The 18,526-nt window shown below is 40.1% G+C and overlaps 1 protein-coding gene across 1 annotated transcript; it reads left to right on the forward strand.

Annotated features, from left to right (window-relative positions):
* The first annotated feature begins 2,903 nt into the window (after nucleotides 1-2,903).
* Nucleotides 2,904-14,502, forward strand: LOC145469279 (uncharacterized). The gene is made up of 4 exons (XM_081452960.1): nucleotides 2,904-5,152; nucleotides 9,759-9,792; nucleotides 11,733-11,846; nucleotides 12,181-14,502. Exons 1-4 carry the CDS (start codon nucleotides 2,904-2,906, stop codon nucleotides 14,500-14,502), a joined length of 4,719 nt encoding a protein of 1,572 aa, XP_081309086.1.
* Nucleotides 14,503-18,526: the final 4,024 nt, after the last annotated feature.

The raw sequence follows: 18,526 nt of genomic DNA on the forward strand, positions 1-18,526 counted from the left end.
TCAATGCTTTTCGTCATCACTATACTCTTCCATTAGACGTAAACGCTAAAAAGAGCCACATATGGGAAAGGCTATATGATGTATACAGCAAGCGAGCAAAAAGCGTGTGTTGCTTGGATTTTCAACTGAAACACAGAATAACAAAACGCGAGCGAGAACGTTTTTCTCCGGCTTCATGTCGAAACGTTTGCTTTAGACTAAGGTATTTATGATCTGAATTCTTCTTGAATTCAAATTTTGAGTTGGATCGCCGTTTTTCCGCAATATTTTCCATTTTATGTTGTACTTTTTTGGTCTGCGTATAGACAATACATAACTTCACGGCCTCTCGGAGCACAATGTACTCCAGTCTCTCCAACCCTCTGTGGTCTTGCAGTTGTTAATTTCTCTCCCTTCGACCAATAGCACGTGTTATTATTTCTACCGATAAATTAGGGGTTGACATCGTGTTTCCTTTGACTGGTTCTTCTAGCCAGGGAGGGGAGGTTGTTATGCCGAAACTGAGTTTGATGTGCTGGGAGCTGTTTGTCGCAATGTCCTTGGTTTCTAAGCACTCAAGTAAGCAGGTAACCTAATTACAGGTCATGTTATACAAAAACTACAAAACTCAAAACCACTTCCATCTCTCGATAGCTACTCGAATTCACTGTGGAAGATAAACTTAAGCGTAGCAGGTTAAGAACAATGAGAAATAACACAATACAGTGTATAAATGTTAGCTTGCTGATAATTGGTCCTGTATATTGTATTGTTAAAGCGACGTGTGTTCTGGTCTTCTTTTGTCATGTATAAGAACCTTCGTCTTCTAAAAAGTTATCGATATCTGTCAAGGCTGAATTGCTGATTTAAGAATGAGTATCGTTTCATCTGATCAGTACCGTACGAGGAGCCGTGTCTGTTTCGGTTTCTCTGTCTTGTCTTCAGTGTTTCAATCAGACATTTCCCTTGTTTTCCTGCCAAAGAATAGAATCGCTTGAACAGTGACGTATGACGGTGCTAGTGCCCTTGCTTTAGTAAGGTATTCTTGGGACGCCCCTAAGTTGTGTGTATGAGATAAAGCGCTTTCGTTTGCAACGCCTTCGAATGAAGGATTAATAAAGCTAACCAGATCGTTTGATGCGAGGCTGCTTAATTTTACGTGACATGAGTTTACGTTCTTACTAATTGTCATGGAAGAGTATCTGTCTTCTCCTTATAGCAACAAGACAGAAAAAAGGTTGAACGTATCTAGATAATTGCTAGTAGGACGCAACGAGAAACACTACATTGAAAACATTTGTTCCTTCCTCGATCTTTAATTAAAAATTCTTCACTACTGATAAGTTGACCGGTACACAAGATCCTTGTCAGACCAAAAATCACTTTTCTTTCCATCAATAGAATAACTACACGTCTCCTGTATATAAGCATGAGGCACAGACGGCCAGCAAGCCCCGGTGCGGGGTGGGGGTAAGGGAGGGGGGGTGTTACGGGAGTCCCATGCAAAAATGTCGGGGATGCTCGTCGAAAAATTTGAATAAAAGTTCTAGAGGAGAGCCTGATTCTGGGTGTAACTCTAACTTTATTTTCAATCCCGACAAAATACCAATTAAAACGAAAATGACAGCGTTAACGTCTTCAGGGTCTTCAAATGCACACTTAGACAGCTAAAACTAATAGGGATTTTGTCCTGAACACCCTATAAGTGAGACCACAATCATTGATTTACACCAGCTTCTTAGCGAGACCACGAGCATCAATCCCCGACTATTTCATTTGGTCGCCTCCTCCCAAGTAGTGAGCTAAACTCCAGATTAAACAGTCCGGGAATAAGCAGTGGGCAGTCACTTTTCAAAAATTGACGGGCAAACCCCTCCTTCGCTCGCCCCCTCTGACATTTTACTGTTGTAGTGCCTCTGGCCACACAGGAGTGTACCACCATGTTAGAGGAACCTAATAAAAGGTTACGAGGGAAGTAATCTGTGTTGGAGTAACATGCAATCCGAGGGGAGCCGCAATGCTCTTGGCTGTTTTATACCACGCAAGCCAGGATAATTTCCAGCAGTGTTGGTCAGTTTGGCTAAAGTGTGACATCACTCCATTGTTAACTTAAAATAGTTCACTATTTCAGTGAGGTCAGCTGTTACAAATCACAGCAGCTCTTAATTCAAACTTGCCAGTGATTTTCACCGTGTAAAGAAAAAGATCCATATCAAATTTCTCCTTGCTTAGTCACAATATTTCTGTAAATAATTTGGAGAGAATTTGGGTTTTAGTCAAACGTTTTCAACTGTGATGGTTGCGTCTTGTATTTCCATAACGTGTCTTCTTACATTTGCCATAAGACGGTAAGGAGAAATGAGGCTTTCATTACAGGCGCAGGTGAAACAGAAAGATTTTAGAGGATGAATAAGATGCTATTGCCATATGAAAATTACAGTCCACCGCGTTACTCGCAGATTATCGCGAGTCTTCGCGAGTCCGTAGAGATTGTAAGTTCAGACCATTGCTTGGAGTTTTGCCTGACCAGCACACCCTAACAAAATGAGCTGTCCATCTTTTGCGCGTGAACAAAACAAATGAAGTCTACTCAGACAGAAAGGAATTGAAATACAGACTCCAAAGCAGTAATGTTTTATTCTGATCAATGTTTTAGTGACATCTGATCAACGAGCCCTAAGAGTCACATTAAGAATCAGTATCCAAAACAAAATGACAAAGGCTCTTGAAGCAACGTTTATTGATTGGTTTCAACAAGGGAAAAGATTAGCATAATTTGGTTTCAACAAAGGAAAAGATTAGCATAATAAACGTAAACAGCCACGATTCAAAGAAGAGCTAAAGAAAAGAAAGTCACAAGACTTCATTGTTTCGAGTTGAGTTCCGCCGAAACCTTGCTTTACTCGGTTGTTGCTGAACACGACATGGATATGAAAACGTTGCTCCATAATCTCCGTGAAGAAGTGTCTTGCTCGGTGTGTTCCGACATATTTACCGATCCAAAACATCTGCCATGCTTACACAGTTTCTGTCTGCACTGCTTGAAACAATGGCATAGGACGAGCCATGGCTGCAACACCATCAGATGCCCAAATTGTCAAGCCGTTAGCAGAGTACCTGAAAGTGGCGATCTGAAAGATCTTCCAACCAGTTTTTATCTGAATGGCTTGATTGATGTGTTGGCAATAAAAGAGTGCAGAAGTGGTCAAGTAAGATGTGGAAACTGCGAGAAGAAAAGCTCCGAGACTTCTTATTGTTTCCGGTGTTGCATATTTCACTGTCAAGAGTGCGTCACTGCACACAACATCATGCGAAGCAATAAAGATCACCGTGTTCTGGCGCTGAAAGACTTTCAAGACAAGGACTATGAGGATGTGCTCAAGCGACCTGTGTTCTGTACAAAGCAACGGCACGAGAAAGAAGAGCTAAAGTACTTTTGTAACAACTGTGAAGCGGCCGTTTGCCAATCTTGTGTTTTGATGGATCATCCTGGTCATTCTTTGGAGCACATAGAAGACGAAGCTGAAAGACAAAAGATTGAAATCAAATCAATGATTGAAACACAGAAGCGTAATTTACAAGCAAAGCTGTCTGCTGTTAGTAAACTTGATGAAGACTACGCGAAGATCATACAACGAGGCGAAGAGGTGAAGAGGGACGTTCAGAGGGCTGTTGACAATTTAATTGCCAACATTGAAGCGAAGAAACAGACTATTTTTGTAGCGGTGGAAGACCAAACAAAGAAATCACTCGAAAGTCTAACAACCCAGAAGACCGAGATCGAGAATCAAATAGAGGTGATCAAATCAACGTTGGATAAAGCTGATAAAGTTTTGACACGAAGTGCAAACGCTGAAGTCGTTCAAGTGAAAAAGTCATTACAAACAATCTTGGAGGGAGTTGATCAAACTACTAAGCCAACTGAGCGTGACCTGAAAGATCTTCCGATTTTAGTTTTCGTGCCAAATCTAAAGATGTTGAAGATTGTCAACACCGAAGAAATTGGAACACTGAAAATACTGCAGCAAACTGAAGCTAGTCAATCTGTCGCTGAGGGCAAAGGACTCCAAGAAGGAACTGTTGGAGTTGAAGCACAGCTAACGTTTGTTCTGACCACTAGAAACGCAGAGGGAGAGCAGTGTTACAATAAACATGATCGTGTAACGGTAGAGATCAGGGACGAAGAAAGACGAGAATGTGCGACGGAAGTGCGAATAAATGACAATAAGGATGGAAGCTACAAAATCAGCTATTCACCCAAAGATCAAGGCAAATACAAAGTGACAGTAAAGGTAAACGGAGGACACGTTCTTGATAGTCCTTTTTCCATTGATGTGAAATTATTTCAGTTAAGACCTGCTTTTTCTTTTGGAGAATATGGTTCGTCTGTCGGAATGTTTAAGCATCCCTGGGGGGTGGCAGTGAATGCCAGGGACGAGATAGCTGTAACTGATTTTGGGAACCACAGAGTTCAAATCTTCAAGAGTGATGGAAAATACTTAAGATCGTTTGGTCGGCAAGGTAACAAAGTGGGCGAATTTAAGTATCCTATGGGAATAACGTTTCATACAAATGGAAATATTTTCGTAGCAGACAAGGATAACCACAGGATCCAGATTTTCAGTGGGGAGGGTGAATACGTGGGTATGTTTGGTGGGGAAGGAAGCCTTGATAGTCAGCTCTCTTATCCTTGGGGTTTATCTGTAGACAGTAATGGAAACATCATTGTTGTTGATACAGGTAACAAACTGATTAAGATCTTTTCTCCTGATGGCAAGTTTCTAATGAAGATAGGTGGGCAGGGCTCTTGTACTTATCCTGTCCACTGTGTTCAGTGTGATAGATATCTCATAGTGTCAGAATTCTATGAACACTGTATAAAGGTTTTTAATTGTGATGGAGACTTTCAGTATAAGTTTGGAAAACGGGGTAGCGGGGACGGGGAGTTTAATTGTCCCTATTGTTTGTCAGTGAACAAGTCAGGACACCTGATGGTCTGTGACTTTGGTAATAATAGAATACAAGTATTTCAACTGAATGGAAAGTTTGTGGGCAAGTTTGGAACAGAGGGCAGTAATTTAGGAGAATTCAATTGGCCACATTCTGTAGCAGTTCTCAGTAATGGTCGAATTGTTGTGAGCGACCCGGGTAACAATCGCATCCAGATACTGAAGTGAGCACTGTACTTTATGAAAAAAGAGAAACTCTAGGACATTAATTCAAAATTCAAAATTCAAAATTTATTTTAGTTTTCAGTTTGTTTAATATGTGGAATTATTTTCTGTGATAAAACGTTAGAGATGCAGTGTTCACCCAGTTGCTTGTGGTGTGGCTCTGTATCGGTTGAACTGTTCTATAATTGTTTTGAGGTTAGGTGGGTCGGGTGGGTGGGTGACAAAAACAAATTTGCTTGTTTTGCAGTTGGATGGGAATAATAAGTACATCTCTTAAGTTGTATTGTATGAATTATTTTGAAGGACAAGAAAAAACGTTTTTTTTTTTTGTTTTCTTTACCACTGGTTATATTATATAATAGAGTGACTAGCAAAATAAGAAAGTAATAAAACCACTTTATGGATTAATTGTTGTAATAAGAACCTCCCCTATAGGAGAAAAGGGTTTTTAGGGGAATTGCCTTTTCTTAATTTAAAGAAGAAACATTTTGTTTCTGAAATGATTACTATACTCCTTGACATTTAATTATCTTTATGATGTTTTTATGGCAAGTTTGTTTTAGGGATTAGCAGGTTATTGACAGTCAGTTATGTACTGGAAAATATGTAGTACAATGAACATTGCTTCAATGAACTTACCGAGTTACTAATTGCCTTGAAGTTTGTATTTTCCTTATACTCAATAGCAGTATTTGTTAGCTGCAGTGCTACAGTTAAACCCCACTTTACGAATGACCGCTTAATACGGACACCTTGAGCCTTATGGAAATTGATTTTAGTTGCTAGCTCCAAGATTTTCTGTTAGCTTGACCAGCTTAAGACTGACACCTGGATTATAGAAACACTTAGTGTACTTCTGACGGTGTTTGAGAAAACGGGGTTCGACTGTATCTGTAGGTTAATATATATATTTTTAAAGTTTGTATTTTTAGCTTTAGTTTATTGGAACTTTAAGGTTAGCTGCTTTAATGAAGATACGTTTTGTAGAAAGAGCTGTTAGCAATGATGAACAGTAGTGAACAGCTTTTTGTATGATATTATTGTTAAATCATCATTTACTCGATGTGAGAAACTGAAATAAAGTGTAAGTTAAGTGAAGTTGTAATATGCATCCAGTTTTAACTGTTTCTTGAGAAGCGAATTGTTTGGTTTACGTTTGAGAAAAGTTAGCGAGCCAAAGGTGAGAACCTGTAACAACAGAACGAGAGCAATATTTCCTCGTTATAAAATAACTGAGATACTACGCGCGCTCTTATTGGTCGATAGGTGTGTTTAGATGAGAGTATGTAAACTGGGTTGTGACGTTTTAGATTCGCGCTATTTTTGAGAATTATTTTATAAAGCGAAAGAACGCTTTTTCCGTGTTTACATAACCTCATCTAAACACTCGGGGGATGAGAGAATTCTCGAAAGTTACGCAAACCCGAGACGTAGTCGAAGGCTTACATAACTGTCTCGAATTCTCCGAACCCTCCTCATGTTAAGATGAGGCTATGTAAACACGGAAAAAGTGTTCTATTGCTTAGGTACTGAGCAAACAATTATTCAAACAAAGTTGCTCTTTTACAACTTCGCTTATGAATCTTACAAACATGGTTTTCATTTCGGGCCCATGAACTCGAGTAATAACAGGAAGCGACGTACAAAAGCGAGAACACGCGCACGGATCGCCACACGCCAGGAAACGAAAAGAGCGCTGCAAGCCGAAGGCAATTCATTTCCTTCCCCGAACACCCCTCACACTCGCCCCATATTATTCCTCAAACGCGTGCTATGCAGATAATGATTATTAACTGCGTGTATGGTCTGAAGAAGTAAATCTCGAGTATAATCCACCGCTTTTCTTTGTACTAGAAGGGTTTTGGTCTTCGTGTAAAGGTTGAAAGTCACACATGGAGTCTTCCACACACTACACGTTCCATCTCTCGAAAGCTACTCTAATTCACTGTGGAAGATAAAATTAAGCGTAGCAGGTAAGAACAATGAGGAATAACACAATACAGTTTATAAATGCTAGCTTGCTGATAATTGGTTCTGAATATTGTATTGTTACCGCCGCCTGGTTAGCTCAATTGGGAGAGCGCCGGACTGCTGTGCGGGAGGTCGAAGGTTCGAGCCCCAGACCGGACCAACACTCAGGGTCTTAAAATAACTGAGGAGAATGTGCTGCCTTTGTAATTACATCTACAAATGGTTAGACATTCAAGTCTTCTCGGATAAGGATGATAAACCGTAGGCCCCGTCTCACAGCACTCCACTGATCTGGTTCTTGTGGGACGTTAAGGAACGCATGACACTGTTCGAAAAGAGTAGGGGACGTAGAACCCGGTGTCATGGTCTATCGGTCATTGGTCTGGGGTGGGTAAGGTGAGATCATACATGGACTGAAGTGGCTGCAAAGTGCGCCTTCATATACTGACGTCCGATCTCACCTCTCTGGTTCCTCCGCAATTCAGCCTCTTGCTGCAAGGGAGGAAATTGGCACCAACTATCTATCTGTTAAAGCGACGTGTGTTAAATTGTGTTTGTATTGTTAAAGCGACGTGGTCTTCTTTTGTCATGTATAAGAACTTTCGTCTTCTAAAAAGTTTTCGATTTCTGTCAAGGCTGAATTGATGATTAAAGAATGAATATCGTTTCATCTGATCAGAACCGTACGAGGAGCCATGTCTGCTTCGGTTTTTTTGTCTTGTCTTCAGTGTTTCAATCAGAATGTATACAGGTTGACATTTCCCTTGTTTTCCCGCGAAAAAATAGAATCGCTTGAACAGTGACGTATGACGGCGCTAGTGTCCCTGCTTTAGTAAGGTATTGTTGGGACGCCCCTAAGGTGTGTGTATGATATACAGCGCTCTCGTTTGAACGCCTTCGAATGAAGGATTAATAAAGCTAACCGGATCGTTTTATGCGAGGCTGCTTAATTCTACGTGACATGAGTTAACGTTCTTACTAATTGTCATGGGAGGGTATCTGTCTTCTCCTCATAGCAACAAGACAGAAAAAAGGTTGAACGTATCTAGATAATTGCTAGTAGGAGGCAATGAGAAACACTACATTGAAAACATTTGTTCCTTCCTCAATCTTTAATTAAAAATTCTTCACTGCTGATAAGTTGACCGGTACACAAGATCCTTGTCAGACCAAAAAACGCTTTTCTTTCCACCAATAGAATAACTACACGTCTCATGTATATAAGCATGAGGCAGCAGACGGCCAGGGGGGTTACGGGAGTCCCATACAAAAATGTCGGGGATGCTCGTCGAAAAATTTGAATAAAAGTTCTAGAGGAGACCACTCTGGGCGTAACTCCAGCTCTATTTTCAATCCCGACAAAATACCAATTAAAACGAAAATGACAGCGTTAACGTCTTCAGGGTCTTCAAATGTACACTTAGACAGCTAAAACTAGTAGCGTTTTAGTCCTGAACACTCTATAAGTAAGACCAGAATCATTGATTTACAGCCGGCCCTTAGCGAGACGACAGCACGGGTAGAACATGAACTGCGCTCGGCCCATGGCCGCGCGGTTAAAACCACGGGTAAACCATGAACCGCGCTCGGCCCATGGCCGCGCGGTTAATAAGGATGGAAGCTACAAAATCACCTATTAACCCAAAGATCAAGGCAGATACAGAGTGACCGTGAAGGTAAACGGGAAACACGTTCTTGATAGTCCTTTTTCTATTGATGTGAAATTATCTCATTCAAGACTTGCTTTTTCTTTTGGAAAAGAAGGTTCGTCTGTCGGAATGTTTAAGCATCCCTGGGGGGTGGCAGTGAATGCCAGGGACGAGATAGCTGTAACTGATACTTTGAACCAGAGTTCAAGCCTTTGATAGTGATGGGAAATACTTAAGATCTTTTTTTCGGGAAGGTAAGAAAGTGGGCGAATTTAAGGATCCAGCGGGAATAACTTTTCATAAAAATGGAAATATTTTCGTAGTAGACCAGAGTAACCATAGGATCCAGATTTTCAGTGGGAAGGGTGAATACGTGGGTATGTTTGGTGGAAAAGGAAGCCTTGATAGTCAGCTTTCGGATCCTTGAGGTTTATCTGTAGACAGAGATGGAAATATCATTGTTGCTGATACAGGCAACAAACTGATTAAGATCTTTTCTCCTGATGGCAAGTTTCTAACGAAGATAGGTGGGCAGGGTTCTTTTACTTTTCCTATCCACTGTGTTCAGTGTGATAGATATCTCATAGTGTCAGACCGAGACGAACATTGTCTTGAAGTTTACGACAGGAATGGAAACTTTCAGTACAAGTTTGGAAAGCAGGGTGGAGGGGACGCAGAGTTAACTTAGCCCCGTTGTTTGATTAAAAATTCATTTTAACGGGTGGAACGGGTGGGTGGGTGACAAAAACAAATGCGTCTCTTGCAGATGGATGGGATGAATAACTACATCTATTAAGTTGTATTGTCTGAATTATTTTTTAGGAAAAGAAACCGTTTGTTTGTTTGCTCTACAACTGCGTATATAAATAAAAATAATAAAACCACTTTTTTAATTAATTGCTTAATTCTTAATTTAAAGAAACATATCGTTTCTAAAATGATTCCTATATTCTGACATTTAATTATCTTTATGATGTTTTTATAGCAAGTTTGTTTTAGGGATTAGCAGGTTATTGACGGTCAGTCATGTACTGGAAAATATGTAGTATAATGAAAATTGCTTCAATGAACTTACTGAGTTACTAATTGCCTTGAAGTTTGTATTTTCCTAATACTCAATAACAGTATTTGTTAGCTACAGTGCTACAGTTAAACCACGCTTTACGAATGACTGCTTAATACGGACACCTGGAGATGAAGGAAATTGATTTTAGCTCTTAGCTCCAACATCTTCTGTTAACTTGACCAGCTTAAGAGAGACGCCTGGATTATATCAACACTTAGCGTGCTCCCGACGGTGTCTGAGAAAACGGGGTTCGACTTTATCTGTAGGTTAATATATATTTTTAAAGTTTACATCTCTAGCTTTGGTTTATTGGAACTTTAGAGTTAGCTGCTTTAATGGTAAAACGTTTTATAGAAAGAGCTGTTAGCAATGATGAACAATGGTGAATAGCGTTGGACATAAAATAATTGTAAAATATTCATTTACTTTCACGATGTGAGAAACTGAAATAAAGTGTAAGTTAAGTGAAACTGTAATATGCCTTCAGTTATCACTGTTGCTCGAGGAGCGAATTGTTTTGTTTACTTTAAAGAGAAATTTGCGAGCCAAAGGTGAAATCCATAAACTAATAACAACAGAACGAAAGCAATGTTTCCTTTGTACTGAGCAAACAATAATCTTTGTTGTATTTGTTCCTTTACAACTTCGCTCATAGATCTTACAAACATGGTTTTTATTTTCGGCTCATGAACTCGAGTAATGACCGGAAGGAGTGCACCAAAGCGAGAACACCCTCGCGGGTTACTACAAGCGAGGAAAAGGAAAGAGCGCCTGCAAGAGAGGGACAGGGAAATTCATTTCCTTCCCCGAACATCGCTCAAACTCGCGCCATATTATTCCTCAAGCGCTTGCTATGCAGATAATGAAAACGGAGAAACTAACAAACTGTTAATTAACGAATGGAGACCTTATCGATGAGCATAACATGAACCTTGGTTTGATTTCTCTCGTTCTTCTGTTTACTTGCGTTTCCGGGATGGAAACGTGTATCGTTGTAAGAATTGTAGACGAGTATAGCTTACTACTAAAGTAACCTATAAATAACAAGCCACAAGGCAAGACACAAAAGTATATTTGACGGCTAGCGGCTAAAAATAGTGAGGTTTTGTCCCTTAGTGAGACCAGAAGCATGGATTTACGCCCCTTAGCGAGCCGACGAACATCCATCCCCGACTATTTCACATGAGAGTCCCCTCCGATCCACCACGCGGAAAGCGAGCCAAACTCCAGATTAAGCAGTCCGGGTATAAGCAGTGGGCAGTGACAGTGTGGACAATTGATGGGGAAGCTCCCCCCCCCCCCGACATTTTACTGTTGTAGTGCCTCTCGTCACACAGGAGTGTACCACCATGCACCAAACTGTTGGGACAAACTAAGAAAATGTTGGGAGGAAAGTAACCTGTGTTGGACTAGCATCCAATCCGGGGGAAGCCGCAATACTCTGGACTGCTTTATACCACGCAAGTCAGGATGAGTTCCAGCAGTGTTGGTCAGTTTGGCTAAAGTGTGACATCACTCCATTATTAACTGAAAATAGCTCACTATTTCAGTGTGGTCAGCTGTTACAAATCACAACAGCTCTTAATTCAAACTTGCTACTGATTTTTACCGTCCAAAGAAAAAGATCGATATCAAATTTCTTCTTAATGAGTCACAATATTTCTTTAAATAACTTTGAGAGAATCTGGGTTTTAGTCAAACGCTTTTAACTGTGATGATTGAGTCTTGTATTCCCTTAACGTGTCTTCTTACATTTGCCATAAGATGGTAAGGAGAAATGAGGCTTTCATCACAGGCAGAGATAAAACGGAAAGATTTTAGAGGATGGATAACATGCCATTGCCATATGAAAATTACAGTCCATAATGACATAAGTTGTTTTGATCATAACAGACTGCCAAGAAGCATTTTTCCTCTCGTGAGAGATCGACGCGCGGCGTGCGAACCAGCTCACGAGGAACGCGTGACTCGCAGATAATCGCGAGTCTTCGCGAGTCCGTAGAGATTGTAAGTTCAAACCATTGCTTGAAGTTCTGTCTGACCAACAGACCCTAACAAAATGAGCTGTCCATCTTTTGCGCGTGATCAAAACAAATGAAGCCTATTCGGACAGAAAGGAATTGAAATACAGACTCCAAAGAATTTCTCTTTTGTTCTGATCAATGTTTTAGTGACATCTGATCAACGAGCTTAAACGATGTACCTCGGGGTCACATTCTTAGGAATCAGTATCCAAGACAAAATGACAAAGGCTCTTTAAAGCAACGTTCCATGATTGGCTTGAACAAGCGAAAAGATTAGCATAATAAACAGCCACGATTCCAAGAAGAGCTAAAAAAAGAAAGTCACAAGACTTCATTGTTTCGGGTTGAGTTCCGCGAAAACCTTGCTTTACTCGCTTGTTGCTGAACACGACATGGATATCAAAACGTTGCTCCATAATCTCCGTGGAGAAGTGTCTTGCTCGGTGTGTTCCGACATATTTACCGATCCAAAACATCTGCCATGTTTACACAGTTTCTGTCTGCACTGCTTGAAACAATGGCATAGGACGAGTCATGGCCGCGAAACCATCAGATGCCCGAATTGTCAAGCCGTTAGCAGAGTACCTGAAAGTGGCGATCTGAAAGATCTTCCAACCAGTTTTTATCTGAATGGCTTGATTGATGTGCTGGCAATCAAAGAGTGTAGAAGTACTCAAGTAAGATGTGGGAACTGCGAGAAGAAAAGCTCTGCCACTTCTTATTGTTTCCAGTGTTGCATATTTCACTGTCAAGAGTGCGTCACTGCACACAACATCATGCGAAGCAATAAAGATCACCGTGTTCTGGCGCTGAAAGACTTTGAAGACAAGGACTATGAGGATGTGCTAAAGCGACCTGTGTTCTGTACAAAGCAACGGCATGAGAAAGAAGAGCTGAAGTACTTTTGTAAGAACTGTGAAGCGGCCGTTTGCCAATCTTGTGTTTTGATGGATCATCCTGGTCATTCTTTGGAGCACATAGAAGACGAAGCTGAAAGACAAAAGATTGAAATGAAATCAATGATTGAAACACAGAAGCGTAATTTACAAGCAAAGCTGACTGCTGTTAGTAAACTTGATGAAGACTACGCGAAGATCATACAACGAGGCGAAGAGGTGAAGAGGGACGTTCAGAGGACTGTTGACAATTTAATTGCCAATATTGAAGCGAAGAAACAGACTATTTTTGCAGCGGTGGAAGACCAAACAAAGAAATCACTCGAAAGTCTAACAACGCAAAAGACCGAGATCGAGAATCAAATAGAGGTGATCAAATCAACGTTGGATAAAGCTGATAAAGTTTTGACACGAAGTGCAAACGCTGAAGTCGTTCAAGTAAAAAAGTCATTACAAACAATCTTGGAGGGAGTTGATCAAACTACTAAGCCAACTGAGCGTGACCTGAAAGATCTTCCGATTTTAGTTTTCGTGCCAAATCTAAAGATGTTGAAGACTGTCAACACCGAAGAAATTGGAACACTGAAAATACTGCAGCAAACTGAAGCTAGTCAATCTGTCGCTGAGGGCAAAGGACTCGAAGAAGGAACTGTTGAAGTTGAAGCACAGTTTGTTCTGACCACTAGAAACGCAGAGGGAGAGCAGTGTTACAATAAACATGATCGTGTAACGGTAGAGATCAGCGACGAAGAAGGACGAGAATGCGCGACGGAAGTGCGAATAAATGACAATAAGGATGGAAGCTACAAAATCAGCTATTCACCCAAAGATCAAGGCAAATACAAAGTGACAGTAAAGGTAAACGGAGGACATGTTCTTGATAGTCCTTTTTCCATTGATGTGAAATTATTTCAGTTAAAACCTGCTTTTTCTTTTGGAAAAGAAGGTTCGTCTGTCGGAATGTTTAAGTATCCCTTTGGGGTGGCAGTGAATGCCAGGGACGAGATAGCTGTAACTGATTGTAGGAACCACAGAGTTCAAATCTTCAAGAGTGATGGAAAATACTTAAGATCGTTTGGTCGGGAAGGTAACAGAACGGGCGAATTTCACCGTCCTTTGGGAATAACGTTTCATACAAATGGAAATATTTTCGTAGCAGACCAGGATAACCATAGGATCCAGATTTTCAGTGGGGAGGGTGAGTACGTGGGTATGTTTGGTGGGAAAGGAATCCTTGATAGTCATGTCTCTGATCCTTGTGGTTTATCTGTAGACAGTAATGGAAACATCATTGTTGCTGATGCAGGTAACAGCATGATTAAGATCTTTTCTCCTGATGGCAAGTTTCTAATGAAGATAGGTGGGCAGGGCTCTTGTACTTTTCCTGTCCACTGTGTTCAGTGTGATAGATATCTCATAGTGTCAGACCACCATGAGCACTGTATAAAGGTTTTTAATTGTAATGGAGACTTTCAGTACAAGTTTGGAAAGGAGGGTGGAGGGGACGGGGAGTTTAATTATCCAGGTTGTTTGTCAGTGAACAAGTCAGGTCACCTGATGGTCTGTGATTCAGGTAATCATAGAATACAAGTATTTGAACTCAGTGGAAAGTTTGTTGGCAAGTTTGGAAGAAGGGGCAGTAATTTAGGAGAATTCAATGATCCAACGTCTGTAGCAGTTCTCAGTAATGGCCGAATTGTTGTGAGCGAGGCGGGTAACATTCGCATCCAGATACTGAAGTGAGCACTGTACTTCATGAAAAAAGAGAAACTCCAGGACATTAATTTAAAATTCAAAATTCAAAATTTATTTTAGTTTGCAGTTTGTTTAATATGTGGAATTATTTTCTGTGATAAAACGTCAGTGATGCACTGTTCACCCAATTGCTTGTGGTGTGGCTCTGTATCGGTTGAAGTGTTCTATAATTGTTTTGGGGTTAGGTGGGACGGCTGGGTGGGTGATAAAAACAAATTTGTGTGTCTTGCAGTTGGATGGGAATAATACGTACATCTCTTAAGTTGTATTGTATGAATTATTTTGAAGGACAAGAAGAAACGTTTTTTTGTTTTGTTTACTTTACCAGTGGTTATATTATATAATAGAGTGACTAGCAAAATAAGAAAGTTATAAAACCACTTTATGGATTAATTGTTGTAATAAGAACCTCCACTATAAGAGAAAAGGCTGTTTAGGGGATTTGCCTTTTCTTAATTTAAAGAAGAAACATTTTGTTTCTCAAATTATTACTATACTCTTTGACATTTAATTGTCTTTATGATGTTTTTATAGCAAGTTTGTTTTAGGGATTAGCAGGTTATTGACAGTCAGGTATGTACTGGAAAACATGTAGTACAAAGAACATTGCTTCAATGAACTTACCAAGTTACTAATTGCCTTGAAGTTTGTATTTTCCTTATACTCAATAGCAGTATTTGTTAGCTGCAGTGTTACAGTTAAACCCACTTTACGAATGACCGCTTAATACGGACACCTTGAGCCTTATGGAAATTGATTTTAGTTCCTAGCTCCAACATTTTCTGTTAGCTTGACTAGCTTAAGACAGACACCTGGATTATAGCAACACTTAGTGTGCTTCTGACGGTGTTTGAGAAAACGGGGTTCGACTGTATCTGTAGGTTAAAATATAGGTTTTTAAAGTTTGTATTTTTAGCTTTAGTTTATTGGAACTTTAAAGTTAACTGCTTTAATGATGAAAGGTTTTGTAGAAAGAGCTGTTTGCAATGATTAAGAGCAGTAAATAGCTTGATATGAAATAATTGTAAAATCGTCATTTTCTTTGATAATGTAAATAAACCAAGTGTGAGTTCAAGAAAGTTGCTCTTTGCTTTGAGTTTACTTTTTAGTTTCTTATGTGAAAAAAGAAATTGCTAGAGATCGTAAAGAGAGGTTCATAAATTCTCCAGTACAATGGGCCGAATAAGCTTGTTTAATAAGGTTTTATCGTATTTAACTCTGTTCTTTTGTGACTGCGTTATGAAATTGAAAAAACTTGAGTTTGATTTGTTGTCAAGAAAACGAAATACATGATAAGTTACGTGGTTATTTGATACATGATTACGTTTCAGCTTCCTGTTAACACGCGCTCAGGTCGAACCACAACCCAGGCTTTATCTCTTTGTTGTGTTCAGATAGAGAAGATACACTTCAAAGCAGTTACGTTAACCTTCCTCTCCCTACAAATCTCTTGCACGCTACTCTTAGCGGGTCTGCATGGCGAGCGAGCACTATATTTTCATATTCTGCAAAGTTTCTGTTTTCCGGTAGCGCTAAATTCATACGTGGAGAATTGAGCTCGCAAACTGAGGAAATCAATGACAAAAGGTTAGATAAACTGGCGCCGTTCTTAAAGCGTTTGATGTTTCTTTCTCTGTAGCTCGGTATTGTGCTCCGCCAATTCTTTTTTGGAAGCAATGCTACAATACAATATTGTACCGGAATACAACGTCCGTAGTTAGTTTTAAATCAAAGTTAGTTAATAGTATCAATTTTATTTACTAGAGTTTTTTTTTTATTTTTTATTTTTTTTATATTTCATTGTATGATTTTTATTTACATTGTTTTATTTTTTATTTTTTTTATTTATATTTCATTGTATTATTTTCATTTAGATTTTTACAGTTGGTGTGATATCTCACGGTTTTTACCGACTTGGTTAACTAAGTATAGATGTAGATGTAAAGTGCGTTCTCCAGCTTTCGGCTTCTCTGTCCTCTCTTCAGTGTTTCAATCAGAATGTGCACAGTTAAACATTTCCCTTGTTTTCCCGCCAAAGAACAGAATCGCTTGAACAGTGACGTACGACAGCCCTGCTTTAGTAAGGTATCGTTGGGACGCCCCTAGGTTTTGTGTACAGCGCAGTCGTTAGTAAGGCCTTCAAATGAAGGATTAATAAAGCTAACCGGATCGTTTGATGCGAGGCTGCTTAATTTTTCACGAAATAAGTTTACTTTCTTATTAAATATCCTAGGAGAATATTTGTCTCCTCCCTAGCAACAAGACAGAAAACACGGTTGAACGTATCTAGATAATTGCTAGAAGGAGGCATTGAGAACACTCCATTGAAAACATTTGTTTCTTTCTCAATCTTTAACTGAAAAGTTTTTTACTGTTAATCGGTTGACAGGTACACAAGATCCTTTTCAGACCAAAAAACGCTTTTCATTCCACCAATAGAATAATTACACGTCACATGTATGTAAGCATTAGGCACTGACGGCCAGAAAGCCCCGGTGCGGGGTGGCGGGGGGGGGGGGGGAGAGTTAGGGGAGTCCCATACAAAAATGTCGGGGATGCTCGTCGGAAAATTTGAATTAATGTCCTAGAGGAGGGGTGTGGCTATAGCTTTATTTTCAATCCCTACAAAATACCACTTAAAACGAAAATCACAGCGTTAAGGTCTTCAGCGTCTTCAAATGCATACTTAGACAGCTAAAACTAGTGGGGATTTTGTCCTGAGCACCCTATAAGTGAGACCACAATCATTGATTTACAGCAGCTTCTTAGCGAGACCACGAGCATCAATCCCCGACTACTTCATTTGGTCGCCTCCTCCCAAGTAGTGAGCTAAACTCCAGATTAAACAGTCCGGGAATAAGCAGTGGGCAGTCACTTTTCAAAAATTGACGGGCAAACCCCTCCTTCCCTCGCCCCCCTCTGACATTTTACTGTTGTAGTGCCTCTCGCCACACAGGAGTGTACCACCATGTTAGAAGAACCTAATGAAAGGTTACGAGGGAAGTAATCTGTGTTGGGCTAGCATCCAATCCGAGGGGAGCCGCAATGCTCTTGGCTGTTTTATACCACGCAAGCCAGGATAAGTTCCAGTAGTGTTGGTCAGTTTGGCTTAAGTGTGACATCACTCCATCGTTAACTAAAAATAGTTCACTATTTCAGTGAGGTCAGCTGTTACAAATCACAGTAGCTCTTAATTTAAACATGCCAGTGATTTTCACCGTTCAAAGAAAAATATCGATATCAAATTTCTCTTTACTGAGTCGCAATATTTCTTTAAATAATTTTGAGAGAATTTGGGTTTTAGTCAAACGTTTGCAACTGTGATGATTGGGTCTTGTATTCCCGTAACGTGTCTTCTTGCATTTGCCAAAAGATGGTAAGGAGAAATGAGGCTTTCATCACAGGCGCAGATGAAACGGAAAGATTATGGAGGAAGGATAAGATGCCATTGCCATATGAAACTCACAGACCATAATGACATAAGTAGTTTTGAACATAACAGACTGCCAAGAAGCATTTTTCCTCTCGTGAGAGATCGACGCGCGGCGTGCGAACCAGCTCACGAGGGACGCGTGACTCGCAGATAAACGCGAGTCTTCGCGAGTCCGTAGAGATTGTAAGTTCAAACCATTGCTTGGAGTTCTGCCTGACCAGCACACCCTAACAAAATGAGCTGTCCATCGTTTGCGTGTGAAAACGACAAATGAAGTCTATTCAGACAGAAAGGAATTGAACTACAGACACCAAAGCACTAATGTTTTGTTCTGCTCAATGTTTTAGTGACATCTGATCAAGGAGTCCCAAGGGTCACATTCTTTGGAATTAGTATGCGAGACAAAATGACAAGGGCTCTTAAAGCGACGTTCCATGATTGGTTTGAACAAGGGAAAAGATTAGCATAATAAACAATCACGATTCCAAGAAGAGCTAAAAAAAGAAAGTAACAAGACTTCATGGTTTCGAGTTGAGTTCCGCGAAAACCTTGCTTTACTTTCTTGTTTCTGAACACGAC

Source organism: Orbicella franksi, chromosome 15 (assembly GCF_964199315.1).
Source record: "Orbicella franksi chromosome 15, jaOrbFran1.1, whole genome shotgun sequence".
In the NCBI taxonomy this organism is placed as follows: Eukaryota; Metazoa; Cnidaria; class Anthozoa; order Scleractinia; family Merulinidae; genus Orbicella; species Orbicella franksi.

Excerpts from the sequence above, each read along its gene's own strand:
- LOC145469279 (XM_081452960.1), top strand. The coding sequence starts at position 2,904 with ATGGATATGAAAACGTTGCTCCATAATCTCCGTGAAGAAGTGTCTTGC. Across the intron at positions 5,153-9,758 it reads AATCGCATCCAGATACTGAA|CAAGTTTGTTTTAGGGATTA; the intron begins GTGAGCACTGTA and ends ATGTTTTTATAG. Across the intron at positions 11,847-12,180 it reads TTCGCGAGTCCGTAGAGATT|AAAGTCACAAGACTTCATTG; the intron begins GTAAGTTCAAAC and ends AGCTAAAAAAAG.